Source organism: Xenopus tropicalis, chromosome 2 (assembly GCF_000004195.4).
Source record: "Xenopus tropicalis strain Nigerian chromosome 2, UCB_Xtro_10.0, whole genome shotgun sequence".
Lineage (NCBI taxonomy): Eukaryota > Metazoa > Chordata > Amphibia > Anura > Pipidae > Xenopus > Xenopus tropicalis.
The window spans coordinates 178,044,825-178,067,358 of record NC_030678.2 but is presented as its reverse complement, the minus strand read 5'-3'; the positions used below and the strand labels follow the sequence as shown (position 1 = coordinate 178,067,358).

Genomic DNA, 22,534 nt, shown 5'->3' with positions numbered 1-22,534 from the left:
CCAAAGCTTGCAGGACTTATGGCTTTACCTACAGTTTGGGTGGGTTTGGGCCAAGAAGATGAGGCCAAGGTGTGGGTTTGGGTGGGCGGCAGGCCAAACTTCAAGCAGGGCCCCTCGCTTTGGTGGTACTGACCCCTCTTCTGTGGTGACTAATCCCCACCAATAAGTCATTGGAGGGGAGCGGGTCAGGTTATAAGGTAGAAGAGGGCTTCGGACCGGGAGGGGTGTGGGTTGGGAAGTAGCAGGTTGGATACAAGTACAACATCTGACCCCTTCATCATTATTATCCAGGCTTTGTAACTGTTAGAGCCCTCCTAAAGTTCCATTGGGTCTGACAGAATGTAGGACATGGGTTCCATTCAGACACAATAGTATGAAGGATGGTACAGAAAGGAATATGGTTTCCTCGCCAGTATGGGATTTTATGGAACCAGTAGAACCAGTAGAACTTTTGTCCAGAGTGGATGCTTCCCAGGCCTTCTGAGAATTCTTTAAACTGCAGTTAGAGGGAGTCGGGCTCAGTGCACCCCCTGCCTGGAACAATGTGCCCCAGTGCTCCCCCAGTACACGGTTTAGGGTTAAAGAGGGTGCAGGAGCTTGCAATTGGGGTGGGGCCATTGACACCCCAGTCTGCCCCTGCTCAGGGTTTATTGAACTTTCTTTGGAGTTGGAGAAAGATGTGACTGCTGACACCGGGGTATTTAGAGTGAGGGACAGTGGCGCTACACCAAAAATGTTGTACTTGTATCCAAGTACCCACCTGTACCTGAGTACCCACATGTATCCGCATGTACCCACATATACCCAAGTACCCACATGTATTCAAGCACCCACATGTACCCACAATCCCGTTTTATTTAATCCTCCAACCCCACGAGCTGTGGCACATACAAGTCCTTATGGCTCAGTAACAGGCTTTCTGTATGTTTTCTATATATCTAACTGCCCTGTTATTTAGCCCTCTCTGGCCCTGTCCCAGGAAACCAGTGACCAATGGGAAACTCAGTGCTAGTGGCTAAGTGGCTAACTCTACCTCTGGTTTTGAGCTATTGCTGATTTGTAAAAGAACAGCCAACTGAAATGTTCCCTGGATTCATGGGATTGCTTAAGTCTTCCAAAAAGTTAATCTGAGTAATAATTCTGCATGGAAATTGCCTTATTAACCACTCGATACACCCCAATATAATGGAAGGACAGATTAAACCATAAATAGATCAGATCAGATCATTTATTACTTTTATCCATTTCTTTAAACAATGTAGAACAACTTCAGGCTCAGACTTCATGATTATTATTGGTGATCATTTCTGCTCAACAAGGGGGCTCGCTGCCATTCCAGGGGTTCAGTTTCTTCCTCTCTACTGGTTCTGCCATGGAACAAATGAAAGATAATAGAATATAATGCATGAGAATCTTCTGGGAAGTTTGAGATACAGAAAGGAATTGAATTATCAAAAATAACCATGAAATAAAGTTGGACAGAAGAAGCTGCTCGGATGAGTAGTGAAACGTCTTCAATGATTACTCAGCGAGTCCAGTTGCTCTGGATTTACCTACACTAGATATACCCTCACCTGGATGTATGGAAATCTTCATAGTCATACAACCATGGAATGAGATAAAAGAGATAAAATGTACAGTCTCCTCCTTCTATTAAACATTTTTTACCCAAAACATTGTCTTCAAGAAACCAGGGGAATTCATTATCTCCTCTACCTTTTTGCCCATTTTTGTGTCTCCCAAACAGGAGCTTTGACTCCCCAACAAGTCGTTCTACTGACCCCTTCCCGGGAGGGAGCGGGAAAACACAAGAGAAGGGAGAGGGGGGAATGGAATTGCATTGGGGGAAGGAGGGAGGCTACGGCACGTAGGGAAGAGGAATGAGGAGAGGGGAAAGGGCACGGGTGGGGGAGAATAGTAACAATGGAAGGATGAGCAGAAAGTAGAAGTTGCAAAAAAAGTACAGGATCCCAAGAGAAGGGCAAAGAAGAGGGTGAAAGTGAAAAAGTACCAGTGAAACAGACATGTAGCTTTGGGGGAGCTCCTCTTACCTTCAGGCTTCTGATTATATCTTGGGCTCCTTCTTGTGTGAGTCTCGTTTCTTCTTCTCTGAGATACGGCTCCAGAATATCACAGCCAGAGAGACTCCCCAGCAGCTTCTCCCTAGGGATCCTCAGGGGCTCATTCCCAGGCAGGTGGAAAGCCAATATCTGATGGTTCCAAATACTGTAGGTGTTTTTATAATGGAAACAAGTCCCATAATCATAAAAAGGGCAACTCAGAGGACATTCTCGTATACAGCACTGGTTTTCAGAGATTCTCATTTTTAAGACGTCAGCTCTAGACTCAGGTCTCCAATACAACTTTCCATCTTCTTGGGAGCGGAAGACGAACGGTAAGGGGTTGGCATTTCTCCCAACAATGGGCACAGAGGGCATGTCATTGAATCCAGTAGCCATAGGGCTGTGCACTAATACAATATGAGCAATCTCCTTACTGTACATGGCAGCGCCCAGCACCCTGAACTCCAGCTCAGCCCCCCGGCAGTGCTGCTCCTTATACTCAGAGAGGAGATCTGACCAGGAAAACGAGAACTTGAAGTTTCCATAACGAGAAGCAGAATTAAATACAGGAGAGTTGGCAAACTGGCGATTGAAGTCTTCTTTGTACTCTTCGGCATTGTGTGGTCCCACCTTATAATAAACATTCTCAAAAGCTTTAAAATATCCCTCATTTATCTCACCTGGTGGGATCTCTATACTCCAGAATAAAAGTCTGGCTTTGGGGTGTTTCCATGGCAAACCAGTAGTGTTTCCTTCGTGGAAATATCCCGACTGCACAATTTGCCTCGTCGGAGTTTCAGTAGTGACGTGCTGCAGCCTCGTGACTGGGAAGGTTATTCCCAACTGCAGGAATTGGTCCAGAATTGTTCTTTCAATGTAACCAATCATCTTCTTCCTTTCTTCATATAAATAATCCTCTTCACGCTTCAAGCAGCCATAGATCTTTTTCACAGACAAAAAATTGCCTTCTACAAAGTTACCAACTGAACCATTTAAAGCCTGTAGTTCTCTTAGTTCATATAGAGGCTGAGCGGCCGCCATTGCTCCTGTGTGGGGTGGGTGCCCGGTACAGAGCCAAGGGAGCTGAGACAAGGAGATGGCTGCCAGTAGCACAGTATGGCTGAAGGTCAAGTTAATATACAGGACTTCACATTACAGGGTTGGTTGGGAAGAAATGAAACATGGACTTTGACCCTTATCTGTAAATTCCATCAATTTTACTGTAGGACTTGGGTCTCATAATTTTTTTTATGTGTTTGTTGTTTCCCTCTGATCACTCTCAGTGGCTTTAACCTAAAGATATAACAAGGTGTGGGGAACAGAAGATAGGACTGGGGGCCGCGGCTGTGTTCTCAAACCCAATGAATGAATGATAACCTAGAAATAGCTGATACCAGACCTTACTGACAGAATTACAGCCGAACTTCTGAACCAATGAGCATAAACCATAACAACTGTATCCTTAGGCAGCAGTGATGAGTTGACCCAAAGCTTGCAGGACTTATGGCTTTACCTACAGTTTGGGTGGGTTTGGGCCAAGAAGATGAGGCCAAGGTGTGGGTTTGGGTGGGTGGCAGGCCAAACTTCAAGCAGGGCCCCTCGCTTTGGTGGTACTGACCCCTCTTCCGTGGTGGCTAATCCCAACCAATAAGTCATTGGAGGGGAGCGGGTCAGGTTATAAGGTAGAAGAGGGCTTCGGACTGGGAGGGGTGTGGGTTGGGAAGTAGCAGGTTAGAGTTGGGTTCAGGTTGAAAACATCTGACCCCTTCATTATTAGCCAGGCTTTGTAACTGTTAGAGCCCTCCTAAAGTTCCATTGGGTCTGACAGAATGTAGGACATGGGTTCCATTCAGACACAATAGTATGAAGGATGGTACAGAAAGGAATATGGTTTCCTCGCCAGTATGGGATTTTATGGAACCAGTAGAACTTTTCTCCAGAGTGGATGCTTCCCAGGCCTTCTGAGAATTCTTTAAACTGCAGTTAGAGGGAGTCGGGCTCAGGGTGGGACTTGGCCCAGCCCGCTCCACCCACCAGTGAACTACAGGCACCGGCTCACCCCCTGCCTTGAACAACATGCATCGGTGCTCCCCCAGTACATGGTTTAGGGGGGTAAAGGGGGAGCACGAGCTTGCAATTGGGGTTGGGCCCCTGACACTGCTCAGGGTTTATTGAACTTTCCTTGGAGTTGGAGAAAGATGTGACTGCTGACACTGGGGTATTTAGAGTGAGGGAGTACCTACATGTATCCACAATCCCCTTATACTTAATCCTGGCTCAAGCACCGACTTTCTGTATGTTTTCTATAGATCTAACTGCCCTGTTATTGAGCCCTCTCTGGCCCTGCCCCAGGAAACCAGTGACCAATGGGAAACTCAGCGCTAGTGGCTAAGTGGCTAACTCTACCTCTGGTTTTGAGCTATTGCTGATTTGTAAAAGAACAGTCAACTGAAATGTTCCCTGGATTCATGGGATTGCTTAAGTCTTCCAAAAAGTTAATCTGAGTAATAATTCTGCATGGAAATTCCCTTATTACCCACTCGATACACCCCAATATAATGGAAGGACAGATTAAACCATAAATAGATCAGATCAGATCATTTATTACTTTTATCCATTTCTTTCAACAATGTAGAACAACTTCAGGCTCAGACTTCATGATTATTATTGATGATCATTTCTGCTCAACAAGGGGGCTCGCTGCCATTCCCGGGGTTCAGTTTCTTCCTCTCTACTGGTTCTGCCTTGGAACAAATGGAAGATAATAGAATATAATGCATGAGAATCTTCTGGGAAGTTTGAGATACAGAAAGAAGTTGAATTATCAAAAATAACCATGAAATAAAGTTGAACAGAAGAAGCTGCTCGGATGAGAAGTGAAACGTCTTCAATGATTACTCAGCGAGTCCAGTTGCTCTGGATTTACCTACACTAGATATACCCTCACCTGGATGTATGGAAATCTTCATAGTCATACAACCATGGAATGAGATAAAAGAGATAAAATGTACAGTCTCCTCCTTCTATTAAACATTTTTTACCCAAAACATTGTCTTCAAGAAACCAGGGGAATTCGTTATCTCCTCTACCTTTGTGACCATTTTTGTGTCTCCCAAACAGGAGCTTTGACTCCCCAACAAGTCATTCTACTGACCCCTTCCCGGGAGGGAGCGGGAAAACACAAGAGAAGGGAGAGGGGGGAATGGAATTGCATTGGGGGAAGGAGGGAGGCTACGGCACATAGGGAAGAGGGATGAGGAGAGGGGAAAGGGCACGGGGGGGGGGAGAATAGTAACAGTGGAAGGATGAGCAGAAAATAGAAGTTGAAAAAAAAGTACAGGATCCCAAGAGAAGGGCAAAGAAGAGGGTGAAAGTGAAAAAGTACCAGTGAAGCAGACATGTAGCTTTGGGGAAGCTCCTCTTACCTTCAGGCTTCTGATTATATCTTGGGCTCCTTCTTGTTGTCTCAGTCTCGTTTCTTCTTCTCTGAGATACGGCTCCAGAATATCACAGGCAGAGAGACTCTCCAGCAGCTTCTCCCTAGGGATCCTCAGGGGCTCATTCCCAGGCAGGTGGAAAGCCAATATCAGATGGTTCCAAACACAGTAGGTGTCTCTATAGTGGTCACAGACTCCATATGCAGCATATTTAAAGCAACTCAGAGGACATTCCCGCATACGGCACTGGTTTTCAGAGATTCTCATTTTTAAGACGTCAGCTGTAGACTCAGGTCTCCAATACAACTTTCCGTCTTCTTGGGATTGGAAGACGAACGGTAAGGAATTGGCATTTCTCCCAACAATGGGCACAGGGGGCAGGTCCCTGAATTCAGTAGCCCTAGAGCTGTGCACTAATACAATATGAGCAATCTCCTTACTGTACATGGCAGTGCCCAGCACCCTGAACTCTAGCTCAGCATCCCGGCAGTGCTGCTCCTTATACTCAAAGAGGAGATCTGATAGGGGCAATGAGAACTTGAAGTTTCCATAACGAGAAGCAGATTTAAATGCAGGAGAGTCGGCAAACTGGCAGTTGAAGTCTTCTTCGTATACTTTGGCATTGTGTGGTGGGACCATTGCCTGAAGAGCTTGGAAAGCCTCCTGACGTAGCTCCTCTATCTGCTCCTTGAGGATCTCCACGCTCCAGTATAACAATTTGGCATTGGGGTGGCTCCATGGCAATCTAGATTGGTCTCCAGCACGGAAATATCCCGACTGCACAATTTGCCTCGTCGGAGTTTCAGTAGTGACGTGCTGCAGCCTCGTGACTGGGAAGGTTATTCCCAACTGCAGGAATTGGTCCGGAATTGTTCTTTCAATGTAACCAATCATCTTCTTCCTTTCTTCATTTAAATGATCCTCTTCACGCTTCAAGCAGCCATGGATCTGTTCAACAGACAAAAAATTGCCTTCTACAAAGTTACCAACTGATCCATTTAAACCCTGTAGTTCTCTTAGTTCATATAGAGGCTGAGCGGCCGCCATTGCTCCTGTGTGGGGTGGGTGCCGGTACGGAGCCAAGGGAGCAGTGACAAGGAAATGGCTGCCAGTAGCACAATACAGCTGATATACTTTACTTCACATTACAGGGTTGGTTGGGAGGAAATGAAACTAAGAACATGACTCATATCTGTAAATTACGTCAGTTATACTGACTTGGGTGTCATAATGTCTTTCTGTGTTTTTTTGGATACAAGGTAGAAGACGGCTTCGGACTGGGAGGGGTGTGGGTTGGGAAGTAGCAGGTTAGAGTTGGGTTGAGGTTGAAAACATCTGACCCCTTCATCATTATTAGCCAGGCTTTGTAACTGTTAGAGCCCTCCTAAAGTTCCATTGGGTCTGACAGAATGTAGGACATGGGTTCCATTCAGACACAATAGTATGAAGGATGGTACAGAAAGGAATATGGTTCCCTCGCCAGTATGGGATTTTATGGAACCAGTAGAACTTTTCTCCAGAGTGGATGCTTCCCAGGCCTTCTGAGAATTCTTTAGACTGCAGTTAGAGGGAGTCGGGCTCAGTGCACCCCCTACCTGGAACAATGTGCCCCAGTGCTCCCCCAGTACACGGTTTAGGGTTAAAGAGGGTGCAGGAGCTTGCAATTGGGGTGGGGCCATTGACACCCCAGTCTGCCCCTGCTCAGGGTTTATTGAACTTTCTTTGGAGTTGGAGAAAAATGTGACTGCTGACACCGGGATATTTACAGTGAGGGACAGTGGCGCTACACCAAAAATGTTGTACTTGTATCCAAGTACCCACCTGTACCTGAGTACCCACATGTATCCACATGTACCCACAAGTACCCAAGTACCCACATGTACCCATATGTACCCAAGTACCCACATGTATCCAAGCACCCACATGTACCCACAATCCCGTTTTATTTAATCCTCCAACCCCACAAGCTGTGGCACATACAAGTCCTTATGGCTCAGTAACAGGCTTTCTGTATGTTTTCTATATATCTAACTGCCCTGTTATTGAGCCCTCTCTGGCCCTGTCCCAGGAAACCAGTGACCAATGGGAAACTCAGTGCTAGTGGCTAAGTGGCTAACTCTACCTCTGGTTTTGAGCTATTGCTGATTTGTAAAAGAACAGCCAACTGAAATGTTCCCTGGATTCATGGGATTGCTTAAATCTTCCAAAAAGTTAATCTCTATATGCAGCATATTTAGTGCAACTCAGAGGACATTCTCGCACACGGCACTGGTTTTCAGAGATTCTCATTTTTAAGACGTCAGCTGTAGACTCAGGGCTCCAATACAACTTTCCATCTTCTTGGGAGCGGAAGAACGGTAAGGGGTTGGCATTTCCCCCAACAATGGGCACAAGGGGCAGGTCACTGAATTCAGTAGCCATAGGGCTGTGCACTAATACAATATGAGCAATCTCCTGTTTGTACATGGCAGTGCCCAGCACCCTGAACTCTAGCTCAGCATCCCGGCAGTGCTGCTCCTTATACTCAGAGAGGAGATCTGATAGGGGCAACGAGAACTTGAAGTTTCCATAACGAGAAGCAGATTTAAATGCAGGAGAGTCGGCAAACTGGCAGTTGAAGTCTTCTTCATATACTTTGGCATTGTGTGGTGGGACCATTGCCTGAAGAGCTTGGAAAGCCTCCTGACGTAGCTCCTCTATCTGATCCTTGAGGATCTCCACGCTCCAGTATAACAATTTGGCATTGGGGTGGCTCCATGGCAATCTAGATTGGTCTCCAGCACGGAAATATCCCAACTGCACAATTTGCCTCGTGGGAGTTTCAGTAGTGACGTGCTGCAGCCTCGTGACTGGGAAGGTTATTCCCAACTGCAGGAATCGGTCCGGAATTGTTCTTTCAATGTAAGTAATTATCTTCTTCCTAGCCACTTTATGCTTCAAGCAGCCATGGATCTGTTCAACAGACAAAAAATTGCCTTCAACGAAGTTACCAACTGATTCATTGAAACCCTGTAGTTCTCTTAGTTCATATAGAGGCTGAGCGGCCGCCATTGCTCCTGTGTGGGGTGGGTGCCCGGTACGGAGCCAAGGGAGCCGAGACAAAGAGATGGCTGCCAGTAGCACAGTATGGCTGAAGGTCAAGTTAATATACAGGACTTCACATTACAGGGTTGGTTGGGAAGAAATGAAACTAAGAATATGGACTTTGACCCTTATCTGTAAATTCAATTTTTATCTGTAAAAAATCGCTTTTACTGTAGGACTTGGGTCTTATAATCTCTATGTGTGTGTCGTTTCCCTCTGATCACTCTCAGTGGCTTTAACCTAAAGATATAACAAGGTGTGGGGAACAGAAGATAGGACTGGGGGCCGCGGCTGTGTTCTCAAACCCAATGAATGAATGATAACCTAGAAATAGCTGATACCAGACCTTACTGACAGAATTACAGCCCCTTTAATGGTTTTCATTAACTTCTGAACCAATGAGCATAAACCATAACAACTGTACCCTTAGGCAGCAGTGATGAGGTGACCCAACGCTTGCAGGACTTATGGCTTTACTTACAGTTTGGGTGGGTTCGGGCCAAGAAGATGAGGCCAAGGTGTGGGTTTGGGTGGGCGGCAGGTCAAACTTCAAGCAGGGCCCCTCGCTTTGGTGGTACTGACCCCTCTTCCGTGGTGGCTAATCCCAACCAATAAGTCATTGGAGGGGAGCGAGTCAGGTTATAAGGTAGAAGAGGGCTTCGGACTGGGAGGGGTGTGGGTTGGGAGGTAGCAGGTTAGAGTTGGGTTCAGGTTGAAAACATCTGACCCCTTCATCATTATTAGCCAGGCTTTGTAACTGTTAGAGCCCTCCTAAAGTTCCATTGGGTCTGACAGAATGTAGGACATGGGTTCCATTCAGACACAATAGTATGAAGGATGGTACAGAAAGGAATATGGTTTCCTCGCCAGTATGGGATTTTATGGAACCAGTAGACTTTTGTCCAGAGTGGATGCTTCCCAGGCCTTCTGAGAATTCTTTAAACTGCAGTTTGAGGGAGTACATGCACCGGCACATCCCCTGCCTGGAACAACATGCATCGGTGCTCCCCCAGTACATGGTTTAGGGTGGGAAAGGGGGAGCACGAGCTTGCAATTGGGGTTTGGCCCCTGACACTGCTCAGGGTTTATTGAACTTTCCTTGGAGTTGGAGAAAGATGTGACTGCTGACACCGGGGTATTTAGGGTGAGGGACAGTGGTGCTACACCAAAAATGTTGTACCCACCTGTACCTGAGTATCAACATGTACCCACATGTATCCGCATGTACCCGAGTGCCCACATGTACCCACAATCCCCTTATACTTAATCCTTGCTCAAGCACAGACTTTCTGTATGTTTTCTATATATCTAACTGCCCTGTTATTTAGCCCTCTCTGGCCCTGTCCCAGGAAACCAGTGACCAATGGGAAACTCAGTGCTAGTGGCTAAGTGGCTAACTCTACCTCTGGTTTTGAGCCATTGCTGATTTTTTAAAGAACAGCCAACTGAAATGTTCCCTGGATTCATGGGATTGCTTAAATCTTCCAAAAAGTTAATCTGGGTATTAATTCTGCATGGAAATTCCCTTATTAACCACTCGATACACCCCAATATAATGGAAGGACAGATTAAACCATAAATAGATCAGATCATATCATTTATTACTTTTATTCTTTTCTTTGAACAATGTAGAACAACTTCAGGCTCAGACTTCATGATTATTATTGGTGATCATTTCTGCTCATTCCAGGGGTTCAGTTTCATCCTCTCTACTGATTCTGCCATGGAACAAATGAAAGATAATAGAATATAATGCATGAGAATCTTCTGGGAAGTTTGAGATACAGAAAGAAATTGAATTATCAAAAATAACCATGAAATAAAGTTGAATAGAAGAAGCTGCTCGGATGAGAAGTGAAACGTCTTCAATGATTACTCAGCGAGTCCAGTTGCTCTGGATTTACCTACACTAGATATACCCTCACCTGGATGTATGGAAATCTTCATAGTCATACAACCATGGAATGAGATAAAAGAGATAAAATGTACAGTCTCCTCCTTCTATTAAACATTTTTTACCCAAAACATTGTCTTCAAGAAACCAGGGGAATTCATTATCTCCTCTACCTTTGTGACCATTTTTGTGTCTCCACAAACAGGAGCTTTGACTCCCCAACAAGTCATTCTACTGACCCCTTCCCGGGAGGGAGCGAGAAAACACAAGAGAAGGGAGAGGGGGAATGGAATTGCATTGGGGGAAGGAGGGAGGCTACGGCACGTAGGGAAGAGGAATGAGGAGAGGGGAAAGGGCACGGGTGGGGGAGAATAGTAACAATGGAAGGATGAGCAGAAAGTAGAAGTTGCAAAAAAAGTACAGGATCCCAAGAGAAGGGCAAAGAAGAGGGTGAAAGTGACAAAGTACCAGTGAAACAGACATGTAGCTTTGGGGGAGCTCCTCTTACCTTCAGGCTTCTGATTATATCTTGGGCTTCTTCTTGTGTGAGTCTCGTTTCTTCCTTCCTGAGATACGGCTCCAGAATATCACAGGCAGAGAGACTTTCCAGCAGCTTCTCCTAGGGATCCTCAGGGGCTCATTCCGCGGTGACGATCAGATGGTTCCAAACTGTAGGTGTCTCTTATAGTGGAAACAAGTCCATGAACATAATAACACGGAGGTGCCCAGTCGGTATACGATGGAGGACAATAAGCCACAAGAGTAGATGAGTGCAGCCACCATCAGGTGTGTCCACAGGTGCTCAGAGCTTTATTGTGGGCTTTCCCTGAGACCAGTTTCATTGCCGTGTAGAGGATTTTAATGTAGGAAATAAAGAGGATTCCTCCATCCACCACCGAGACCAAGATCCGAACGATCAGTCCAATAACTTGCAGTTTAGAGATGTCTCCACAGCCCAAGCTCAACAATCCCATGTTCTCACAAGCAAAGCTCAGGATAGTGTTGGACCTGCAGAATGGGACCTTCATGAAGGAAACAACTATGGGAGACACAAGCAAGAGGACTCGAGCCACGTTGATGACGTTCAGCCACATCAGTAGATGTTTGGTCATGATGGCGTGGTAGTGCAGCGGCCGGCAGATGGCTACAAACCTGTCCAAGGCCATTATCAAGACTAGTGCAGACTCAAACACTATTGCCGAGTAGATGAGGTACATCTGAATGAGACAGCCACTCAAGGAAATATGATTCAGGCCAAAGGCAAGACCCAACAGGAACTTTGGCATGATGGAGGTGGTGCAGGACAAGTTGACGGCAAATAGAAGTGAGATGAGCCAATACATGGGATACTGAAGGCTCGGTTCCACCCAGATCCTGTACATGAGGAGAGAGTTTCCCATCAGAATGCCTATGTATATGAAAAGGAATGGGATAACCAGAATAGGCCTGGAGACTGCTATCCCAGGGAATCCCATGAGTAGGAAGTCGGTGTGGGAGAAACTAGTGTTCAGCTCAGAGGTTGTGTCCATCATGGTGATACCAAGGCTCCTACCAACTGGGGTGGGGGGGGGGGGGGTGGGAAAGGAAACAACCAACATGGTGTCAGTACTGTAATGTCATCTGAGCCAACTGACTGCTATACTGTCTCCCTGATCCCTTGTAATCTGAGAATAGTTCCTACTCCAACACAATAAATAGAATTATAGTCAATAGTTACATAGGGTTGCAAATGTCCATCAAATTCAACCCTTCCAAGTAAACCCAGCAGCCACAAACCTATACTTACCCATCTATAGTCATTTAAAGAAGATGTAAAATGGAATTTCAGGGGCGATACTGACTCCCAGACTTAATTTGAGTCCCATCCAATGAACGGATAAGATCATCTGTGATCTGAAGCCTTTAGGGCCCGTCCATATTTAGTTTTATCCTCTTCAATTCTGATCAACGTTGGGGGGTTCAATAACCTTTATAAGTGTGAACCTGTCATTCCCAGGCAGGTGGAAAACGAATATCAGATGGTTCCAAATACTGTAGGTTTCGCTATAGTGGAAACAAGTCCCATGATCATAATAAGGGCAACTCAGAGGACATTCCCGGACACGGCACTGGCTTTCAAAGATTCTCATTTTTAAGACGTCGGCTGTAGACTCAGGGCTCCAATACAACTTTCCATCTTCTTGGGAGCGGAAGACAAACGGTAAGGGGTTGGCATCTCTCCCAACAATGGGCACAGAGGGCAGGTCACTGAATTCAGTAGCCATAGGGCTGTGCACTAATACAATATGAGCAATCTCCTGTTTGTACATGGCAGTGCCCAGCACCCTGAACTCCGGCTCGGCACCCTGGCAGTGCTGCTCCTTATACTCAGAGAGGAGATCTGACCAGGAAAACGAGAACTTGAAGTTTCCATAACGAGAAGCAGAATTGAATGCAGGAGAGTTGGCAAACTGGCGGTTGAAGTCTTTTTCATACTCTTCGGCATTGTGTGGTCCCACCATATTCTGAACAGTCTGAAAAGTCTTGTAACGTGCATTATCTTTGTCACCTATCGGGACATCTAAACTCCAGTATATAAGCTTAGTATTGGGGTGTCTCCACGGCAAATCAATAGTGTTTCCTTCATGGAAATATCCCGACTGCAGAATTTGCCTCGTGGGAGTTTCAGTAGTGACGTGCTGCAGCCTCGTGACTGGGAAGGTTATTCCCAACTGCAGGAATTGGTCCGGAATTGTTCTTTCAATGTAACCAATCATCTTCTTCCTTTCTTCACATAAATAATCCTCTTCAGGCTTCAAGCAGCCATAGATCTTTTTCACAGACAAAAAATTGCCTTCTACAAAGTTACCAACTGAACCATTTAAACCCTGTAGTTCTCTTAGTTCATATAGAGGCTGAGCGGCCGCCATTGCTCCTGTGTGGGGTGGGTGCCGGTACAAAGCCAAGGGAGCCGAGACAAGGAGATGGCTGCCAGTAGCACAATATTGCTGAAGGTCAAGTTAATATACAGGACTTCACATTACAGGGTTGGTTGGGAAGAAATGAAACATGGACTTTGACCCTTATCTGTAAATTCCATCAATTTTACTGTAGGACTTGGGTCTCATAATTCTTTTTATGTGTTTGTTGTTTGCCTCTGATCACTCTCAGTGGCTTTAACCTAAAGATATAACAAGGTGTGGGGAACAGAAGATAGGACTGGGGGCTGCGGCTGTGTTCTCAAACCCAATGAATGAATGATAACCTAGAAATAGCTGATACCAGACCTTACTGACAGAATTACAGCCGAACTTCTGAACCAATGAGCATAAACCATAACAACTGTACCCTTAGGCAGCAGTGATGAGTTGACCCAAAGCTTGCAGGACTTATGGCTTTACTTACAGTTTGGGTGGGTTCGGGCCAAGAAGATGAGGCCAAGGAGTGGGTTTGGGTGGGTGGCAGGCCAAACTTCAAGCAGGGCCCCTCGCTTTGGTGGTACTGACCCCTCTTCTGTGGTGGCTAATCCCAAGCATATATAAGTCATTGGAGGGGAGCGGGTCAGGTTATAAGGTAGAATAGGACTTTGGACTGGGTGGGGTGTGGGTTGGTAGGTAGCAGGTTAGAGTTGGGTTCAGGTTGTAAACATCTGACCCCTTCATCATCGTTAGAGCCCTCCTAAAATTCCATTGGGTCTGACAGAATGTAGGACATGGGTTCCATTCAGACACAATAGTATGAAGGATGGTACAGAAAGGAATATGGTTTCCTCGCCAGTATGGGATTTTATGGAACCAGTAGAACTTTTATCCAGAGTGGATGCTTCCCAGGCCTTCTGAGAATTCTTTAAACTGCAGTTAGAGGGAGTCGGACTCAGGGTCGGACTCGGCCCAGCTCGCTCCACCCACCAGTGAACTACAGGCACCGGCACACCCCCTGCCTGGAACAACATGCATCGGTGCTCCCCCAGTACATGGTTTAGGGTGGGAAAGGGGGAGCAGGAGCTTGCAATTGGGGTTGGGCCCCTGACACTGCTCAGGGTTTATTGAACTTTCCTTGGAGTTGGAGAAAGATGTGAATTCTGACACCGGGGTATTTAGAGTGAGGGACAGTGGTACAACAACAAAAATGTTGTACTTGTACCCAAGTACCCACCTGTACCTGAGTATCAACATGTATCCGCATGTACCCGAGTGCCCACATGTACCCACGTTATACCCAAGTGCCCGCATGTACCCACAATCCCCTTATACTTAATCCTCCAACCCCACAAGCCGTGGCAAATACAAGTCCTTATGGCTCAAGAACGGCTTTCTATATGTTTTCTATATATCTAACTGCCCTGTTATTGAGCCCTCTCTGGCCCTGTCCCAGGAAACCAGTGACCAATGGGAAACTCAGTGCTAGTGGCTAAGTGGCTAACTCTACCTCTGGTTTTGAGCTATTGCTGATTTGTAAAAGAACAGTCAACTGAAATGTTCCCTGGATTCATGGGATTGCTTAAGTCTTCCAAAAAGTTAATCTGAGTAATAATTCTGCATGGAAATTCCCTTATTACCCACTCGATACACCCCAATATAATGGAAGGACAGATTAAACCATAAATAGATCAGATCATATCATTTATTACTTTTATCCATTTCTTTCAACAATGTAGAACAACTTCAGGCTCAGACTTCATGATTATTATTGATGATCATTTCTGCTCAACAAGGGGGCTCGCTGCCATTCCAGGGGTTCAGTATCTTCCTCTCTACTGGTTCTGCCTTGGAACAAATGGAAGATAATAGAATATAATGCATGAGAATCTTCTGGGAAGTTTGAGATACAGAAAGAAATTTAATTATCAAAAATAACCATGAAATAAAGTTGGACAGAAGAAGCTGCTCGGATGAGAAGTGAAACGTCTTCAATGATTACTCAGCGAGTCCAGTTTCTCTGGATTTACCTACACTAGATATACCCTCACCTGGATGTATGGAAATCTTCATAGTTATACAACCATGGAATGAGATAAAAGAGATAAAATGTACAGTCTCCTCCTTCTATTAAACATTTTTTACCCAAAACATTGTCTTCAAGAAACCAGGGGAATTCATTATCTCCTCTACCTTTTTGCCCATTTTTGTGTCTCCCAAACAGGAGCTTTGACTCCCCAACAAGTCATTCTACTGACCCCTTCCCGGGAGGGAGCGAGAAAACACAAGAGAAGGGAGGGGGGGGAATGGAATTGCATTGGGGGAAGGAGGGAGGCTACGGCACATAGGGAAGAGGAATGAGGAGAGGGGAAAGGGCACGGGTGGGGGAGAATAGTAACAATGGAAGGATGAGCAGAAAGTAGAAGTTGCAAAAAAAGTACAGGATCCCAAGAGAAGGGCAAAGAAGAGGGTGAAAGTGACAAAGTACCAGTGAAACAGACATGTAGCTTTGGGGGAGCTCCTCTTACCTTCAGGCTTCTGATTTTATATTGGGCTTCTTGTCGTGTGAGTCTCGTTTCTTCTTCTCTGAGATACGGCTCCAGAATATCACAGGCAGAGAGACTTTCCAGCAGCTTCTCCCTAGGGATCCTCAGGGGCTCATTCCCAGGCAGGTGGAAAATGAATATCAGATGGTTCCAAATACTGTAGGTGTCTCTATAGTGGAAACAAGTCCCATGAACATAATAAGGGCAACTCAGAGGACATTCCCGCACACGGCACTGGTTTTCAAAGATTCTCATTTTTAAGACGTCGGCTGTAGACTCAGGGCTCCAATACAACTTTCCATCTTCTTGGGAGCGGAAGACAAACGGTAAGGGGTTGGCATTTCCCCCAACAATGGGCACAGAGGGCAGGTCACTGAATTCAGTAGCCAGAGGGCCGTGCACTAATACAATATGAGCAATCTCCTGTTTGTACATGGCAGTGCCCAGCACCCTGAACTCCGGCTCAGCACCCTGGCACTGCCGCTTCTTATACTCAGAGAGGAGATCTGATAGGGGCAATGAGAACTTGAAGTTTCCATAACGAGAAGCAGATTTAAATGCAGGAGAGTCGGCAAACTGGCAGTTGAAGTCTTCTTCGTATACTTCGGCATTGTGTGGTGGGACCATTGCCTGAAGAGCTTGGAAAGCCTCCTGACGTAGCTCCTCTATCTGCTCCTTGAGGATCTCCACGCTCCAGTATAACAATTTGGCATTGGGGTGGCTCCATGGCAATCTAGATTGGTCTCCGGCACAGAAATATCCCGACTGCACAATTTGCCTCGTGGGAGTTTCAGTAGTGACGTGCTGCAGCCTCGTGACTGGGAAGGTTATTCCCAACTGCAGGAATCGGTCCGGAATTGTTCTTTCAATGTAAGTAATTATCTTCTTCCTAGCCACTTTATGCTTCAAGCAGCCATGGATCTGTTCAACAGACAAAAAATTGCCTTCAACGAAGTTACCAACTGATCCATTTAAACCCTGTAGTTCTCTTAGTTCATATAGAGGCTGAGCGGCCGCCATTGCCCCTGTGTGGGGTGGGTGCCCGGTACGGAGCCAAGGAAGCTGAGACAAGGAGATGGCTGCCAGTAGCACAGTATGGCTGAAGGTCAAGTTAATATACAGGACTTCACATTACAGGGTTGGTTGGGAAGAAATGAAACTAAGAATATGAACTTTGACCCTTATCTGTAAATTCAATTTTTATCTGTAAAAAATCGCTTTTACTGTAGGACTTGGGTCTCATAATCTCTATGTGTGTGTCGTTTCCCTCTGATCACTCTCAGTGGCTTTAACCTAAAGATATAACAAGGTGTGGGGAACAGAAGATAGGACTGGGGGCCGCGGCTGTGTTCTCAAACCCAATGAATGAATGATAACCTAGAAATAGCTGATACCAGACCTTACTGACAGAATTACAGCCAAACTTCTGAACCAATGAGCATAAACCATAACAACTGTACCCTTAGGCAGCAGTGATGAGTTGACCCAAAGCTTGCAGGACTTATGGCTTTACTTACAGTTTGGGTGGGTTTGGGCCAAGAAGATGAGGCCAAGTTGTGGGTTTGGGTGGGCGGCAGGCCAAACTTCAAGCAGGGCCCCTCGCTTTGGTGGTACTGATCCCTCTTCCGTGGTGGCTAATCCCAACCAATAAGTCATTGGAGGGGAGCGGGTCAGGTTATAAGATAGAAGAAGACTTCGGACTGGGAGGGGTGTGGGTTGGGAGGTAGCAGGTTAGAGTTGGGTTCAGGTTGAAAACATCTGACCCCTTCATCATTATTAGCCAGGCTTTGTAACTGTTAGAGCCCTCCTAAAGTTCCATTGGGTCTGACAGAATGTAGGACATGGGTTCCATTCAGACACAATAGTATGAAGGATGGTACAGAAAGGAATATGGTTTCCTCGCCAGTATGGGATTTTATGGAACCAGTAGAACTTTTCTCCAGAGTGGATGCTTCCCAGGCCTTCTGAGAATTCTTTAAACTGCAGTTATAGGGAGTCGGGCTCAGGGTGGGACTCGGCCCAGCCCGCTCCACCCACCAGTGAACTACAGGCACCGGCACACCCCCTGCCTGGAACAACATGCATCGGTGCCCCCCCAGTACATGGTTTAGGGTGGGAAAGGGGGAGCAGGAGCTTGCAATTGGGGTTGGGCCCCTGACACTGCTCAGGGTTTATTGAACTTTCCTTGGAGTTGGAGAAAGATGTGAATTCTGACACCGGGGTATATTTAGGGTGAGGGACAGTGGTACAACAAAAAAAATGTTGTACTTGTATCCAAGTACCCACCTGTAGCTGAGTATCAACATGTACCTACATGTATCCGCATGTACCTGAGTACCCACATGTACCCACAATCCCCTTATACTTAATCCTGGCTCAAGCACCGACTTTCTGTATGTTTTCTATATATCTAACTGCCCTGTTATTGAGCCCTCTCTGGCCCTGTCCCAGGAAACCAGTGACCAATGGGAAACTCAGTGCTAGTGGCTAAGTGGCTAACTCTACCTCTGGTTTTGAGCTATTGCTGATTTGTAAAAGAACAGTCAACTGAAATGTTCCCTGGATTCATGGGATTGCTTAAGTCTTCCAAAAAGTTAATCTGAGTAATAATTCTGCATGGAAATTCCCTTATTACCCACTCGATACACCCCAATATAATGGAAGGACAGATTAAACCATAAATAGATCAGATCATATAATTTATTACTTTTATCCATTTCTTTCAACAATGTAGAACAACTTCAGGCTCAGACTTCATGATTATTATTGGTGATCATTTCTGCTCAACAAGGGGCTCGCTGCCATTCCCAGGGTTCAGTATCTTCCTCTCTACTGATTCTGCCATGGAACAAATGAAAGATAATAGAATATAATGCATGAGAATCTTCTGGGAAGTTTGAGATACAGAAAGAAATTTAATTATCAAAAATAACCATGAAATAAAGTTGGACAGAAGAAGCTGCTCGGATGAGAAGTGAAACGTCTTCAATGATTACTCAGCGAGTCCAGTTGCTCTGGATTTACCTACACTAGATATACCCTCACCTGGATGTATGGAAATCTTCATAGTCATACAACCATGAAATGAGATAAAAGAGATAAAATGTACAGTCTCCTCCTTCTATTAAACATTTTTTACCCAAAACATTGTATTCAAGAAACCAGGGGAATTCATTATCTCCTCTACCTTTTTGCCCATTTTTGTGTCTCCCAAACAGGAGCTTTGACTCCCCAACAAGTCATTCTACTGACCCCTTCCCGGGAGGGAGCGAGAAAACACAAGAGAAGGGAGAGGGGGGAATGGAATTGCATTGGGGGAAGGAGGGAGGCTACCGCACATAGGGAAGAGGGATGAAGAGAGGGGAAAGGGCACGGGTGGGGGAGAATAGTAGCAATGGAAGGATGAGCAGAAAGTAGAAGTTGCAAAAAAAGTACAGAATCCCAAGAGAAGGGCAAAGAAGAGGGTGAAAGTGACAAAGTACCAGTGAAACAGACATGTAGCTTTGGGGGAGCTCCTCTTACCTTCAGGCTTCTGATTATATCTTGGGCTCCTTCTTGTGTGAGTCTCGTTTCTTCCTTCCTGAGATACGGCGCCAGAATATCACAGGCAGAGAGACTTTCCAGCAGCTTCTCCCTAGGGATCCTCAGGGGCTCATTCCCAGGCAGGTGGAAAGCCAATATCAGCTCGTTCCAAATACTGTAGGTGTCTCTATAGTGGAGACAAGTCCCATGATCATAATAAGGGCAACTCAGAGGACATTCCCGGACACGGCACCGGTTTTCAAAGATTCTCATTTTTAAGACGTCGGCTGTAGACTCAGGGCTCCAATACAACTTTCCATCTTCTTGGGAGCGGAAGACAAATGGTAAGGGGTTGGCATTTCCCCCAACAATGGGCACAGAGGGCAGGTCACTGAATTCAGTAGCCATAGGGCTGTGCACTAATACAATATGAGCAATCTCCTGTTTATACATGGCAGTGCCCAGCACCCTGAACTCCGGCTCAGCACCCTGGCAGTGCTGCTCCTTATACTCAGAGAGGAGATCTGATAGGGAAAACGAGAACTTGAAGTTTCCATAACGAGAAGCAGAATTGAATGCAGGAGAGTTGGCAAACTGGCGGTTGAAGTCTTTTTCATACTCTTCGGCATTGTGTGGTCCCACCATATTCTGAACAGTCTGAAAAGTCTTGCAACGTGCATTATCTTTGTCACCTATCGGGACATCTAAACTCCAGTATATAAGCTTAGTATTGGGGTGTCTCCACGGCAAACTAATAGTTTTTGCTTCATGGAAATATCCCGACTGCACAATTTGCCTTGTGGGAGTTTCAGTAGTGACGTGCTGCAGCCTCGTGACTGGGAAGGTTATTCCCAACTGCAGGAATTGGTCCGGAATTGTTCTTTCAATGTAAGTAATCATCTTCTTCCTTTCTTCATATAAATAATTCTCTTCATGCTTCAAGCAGCCATGGATCTGTTCAACAGACAAAAAATTGCCTTCTACAAAGTTACCAATTGATTCATTGAAACCCTGTAGTTCGCTTAGTTCATATAGAGGCTGAGCGGCCGCCATTGCTCCTGTGTGGGGTGGGTGCCCGGTACTGAGGGACAGAGCTAAGTGAGCAGGGACAAGGAAATGGCTGGAAAATAAATACATAAAGATCAACGTCATAACAAGCATCAGGCAACAGGGCCGGTTGGGAGAAATGAAACTTAAGAACATGTTCTACAACCCTTCAATCAGTTTTATGGATTCATATCTGTTTGTGTCGCCTTTGGTGATTCCTACGTTATTTATAGTTCCCCCAGCATATATGTGCGAAAAAAACTGCCCCAACCCGTCCTGCTAGGATTCTGGTTTAATCTATGAGATTGGACTGTCAGGGTTGGGGTTATTTTCTCTGGAAAAGAGGCGCTTGGGAGGGGACATGATTACTCTGTACAAGTACATTAGGGGGGATTATAGGCAGATGGGGGGGTTCTTTTTTCCCATAAAAACAATCAACGCACCAGAGGCCCCCCCTTTAGATTAGAGGAACGGAGCTTCCATTTGAAGCAGCGTCGGGGGTTCCTCACGGTGAGGGCAGTGAGGAGGTTGGGGAATGCCCTGCCGGGGGGTGTTGGGTAGGGGGTTCCTCACGGTGAGGGCAGTGAGGGGGTTGGGGAATGCCCTGCCGAGGGGTGTTGGGTAGGGGGTTCCTCACGGTGAGGGCAGTGAGGGGGTTGGGGAATGCCCTGCCGGGGGGTGTTGGGTAGGGGGTTCCTCACGGTGAGGGCAGTGAGGGGGTTGGGGAATACCCTGCCGGGGGATGTTGGGTAGGGGGTTCCTCACGGTGAGGGCAGTGAGGGGGTTGGGGAATGCCCTGCCGGGGGATGTTGGGTAGGGGGTTCCTCACGGTGAGGGCAGTGAGGAGGTTGGGGAATGCCCTGCCGGGGGGTGTTGGGTAGGGGGTTCCTCACGGTGAGGGCAGTGAGGGGGTTGGGGAATACCCTGCCGGGGGATGTTGGGTAGGGGGTTCCTCACGGTGAGGGCAGTGAGGGGGTTGGGGAATGCCCTGCCGGGGGGTGTTGGGTAGGGGGTTCCTCACGGTGAGGGCAGTGAGGGGGTTGGGGAATGCCCTGCCGGGGGGTGTTGGGTAGGGGGTTCCTCACGGTGAGGGCAGTGAGGGGGTTGGGGAATACCCTGCCGGGGGATGTTGGGTAGGGGGTTCCTCACGGTGAGGGCAGTGAGGTTGGGGAATGCCCTGCCGGGGGATGTTGGGTAGGGGGTTCCTCACAGTGAGGGCAGTGAGGGGGTTGGGGAATGCCCTGCTGGGGGATGTTGGGTAGGGGGTTCCTCACGGTGAGGGCAGTGAGGGGGTTGGGGAATGCCCTGCTGGGGGATGTTGGGTAGGGGGTTCCTCACGGTGAGGGTAGTGAGGGGGTTGGGGAATGCTCTGCCGGGGGATGTTGGGTAGGGGGTTCCTCACGGTGAGGGCAGTGAGGGGGTTGGGGAATGCCCTGCCGGGGGATGTTGGGTAGGGGGTTCCTCACGGTGAGGGCAGTGAGGGGGTTGGGGAATGCTCTGCCGGGGGATGTTGGGTAGGGGGTTCCTCACGGTGAGGGCAGTGAGGGGGTTGGGGAATGCCCTGCCGGGGGATGTTGGGTAGGGGGTTCCTCACGGTGAGGGCAGTGAGGGGGTTGGGGAATGCCCTGGCGGGGGATGTTGGGTAGGGGGTTCCTCACGGTGAGGGCAGTGAGGGGGTTGGGGAATGCCCTGCCGGGGGATGTTGGGTAGGGGGTTCCTCACGGTGAGGGCAGTGAGGGGGTTGGGGAATGCCCTGCCGGGGGATGTTGGGTAGGGGGTTCCTCACGGTGAGGGTAGTGAGGGGGTTGGGGAATGCTCTGCCGGGGGATGTTGGGTAGGGGGTTCCTCACGGTGAGGGCAGTGAGGGGGTTGGGGAATGCCCTGCCGGGGGATGTTGGGTTGGGGGTTCCTCACGGTGAGGGCAGTGAGGGGGTTGGGGAATGCCCTGCCGGGGGATGTTGGGTAGGGGGTTCCTCACGGTGAGGGCAGTGAGGGGGTTGGGGAATGCCCTGCCGGGGGATGTTGGGTTGGGGGTTCCTCACGG

At 47.2% G+C, this 22,534-nt stretch overlaps 3 protein-coding genes and 1 long non-coding RNA gene across 5 annotated transcripts; all 4 read right to left on the bottom strand.

Moving 5' to 3' along the window:
- Positions 1-4,655: 4,655 nt before the first annotated feature.
- LOC116408722 lies at positions 4,656-6,766 on the bottom strand. The gene is made up of 2 exons (XM_031896383.1): positions 5,489-6,766; positions 4,656-4,807 (listed from the first exon to the last, which is right to left on the bottom strand). Exons 1-2 carry the CDS (start codon positions 6,545-6,547, stop codon positions 4,748-4,750), a joined length of 1,119 nt encoding a protein of 372 aa, XP_031752243.1. The 5' UTR covers positions 6,548-6,766; the 3' UTR covers positions 4,656-4,747.
- A 3,398-nt stretch (positions 6,767-10,164) lies between these two features.
- LOC116408721 lies at positions 10,165-11,106 on the bottom strand. The gene is made up of 2 exons (XR_004221177.1): positions 10,987-11,106; positions 10,165-10,302 (listed from the first exon to the last, which is right to left on the bottom strand). It is a non-coding gene; the product is annotated as an uncharacterized LOC116408721 (long non-coding RNA).
- A 154-nt stretch (positions 11,107-11,260) lies between these two features.
- Positions 11,261-12,010, bottom strand: LOC116408619 (olfactory receptor 52E8-like). The gene has a single exon (XM_031896258.1). The coding sequence runs from the start codon at positions 12,008-12,010 to the stop codon at positions 11,261-11,263; it is 750 nt and encodes a 249-aa protein (XP_031752118.1).
- A 3,086-nt stretch (positions 12,011-15,096) lies between these two features.
- On the bottom strand, positions 15,097-20,547 carry LOC116408927. Of its 2 annotated transcripts, none has more exons than XM_031897406.1 (2): positions 20,299-20,547; positions 15,097-16,758 (listed from the first exon to the last, which is right to left on the bottom strand). In XM_031897406.1, the coding sequence occupies exons 1-2, from the start codon at positions 20,494-20,496 to the stop codon at positions 15,565-15,567; spliced, it is 1,392 nt and encodes a 463-aa protein (XP_031753266.1). In that variant the 5' UTR covers positions 20,497-20,547; the 3' UTR covers positions 15,097-15,564. The 2 variants fall into 2 exon arrangements, with proteins under 2 accessions (XP_031753266.1, XP_031753267.1); XM_031897407.1 differs by lacking the exon at positions 15,097-16,758 and adding an exon at positions 18,604-18,759 and having other exon boundaries at positions 19,444-20,547.
- Between the last annotated feature and the right edge of the window lie 1,987 nt (positions 20,548-22,534).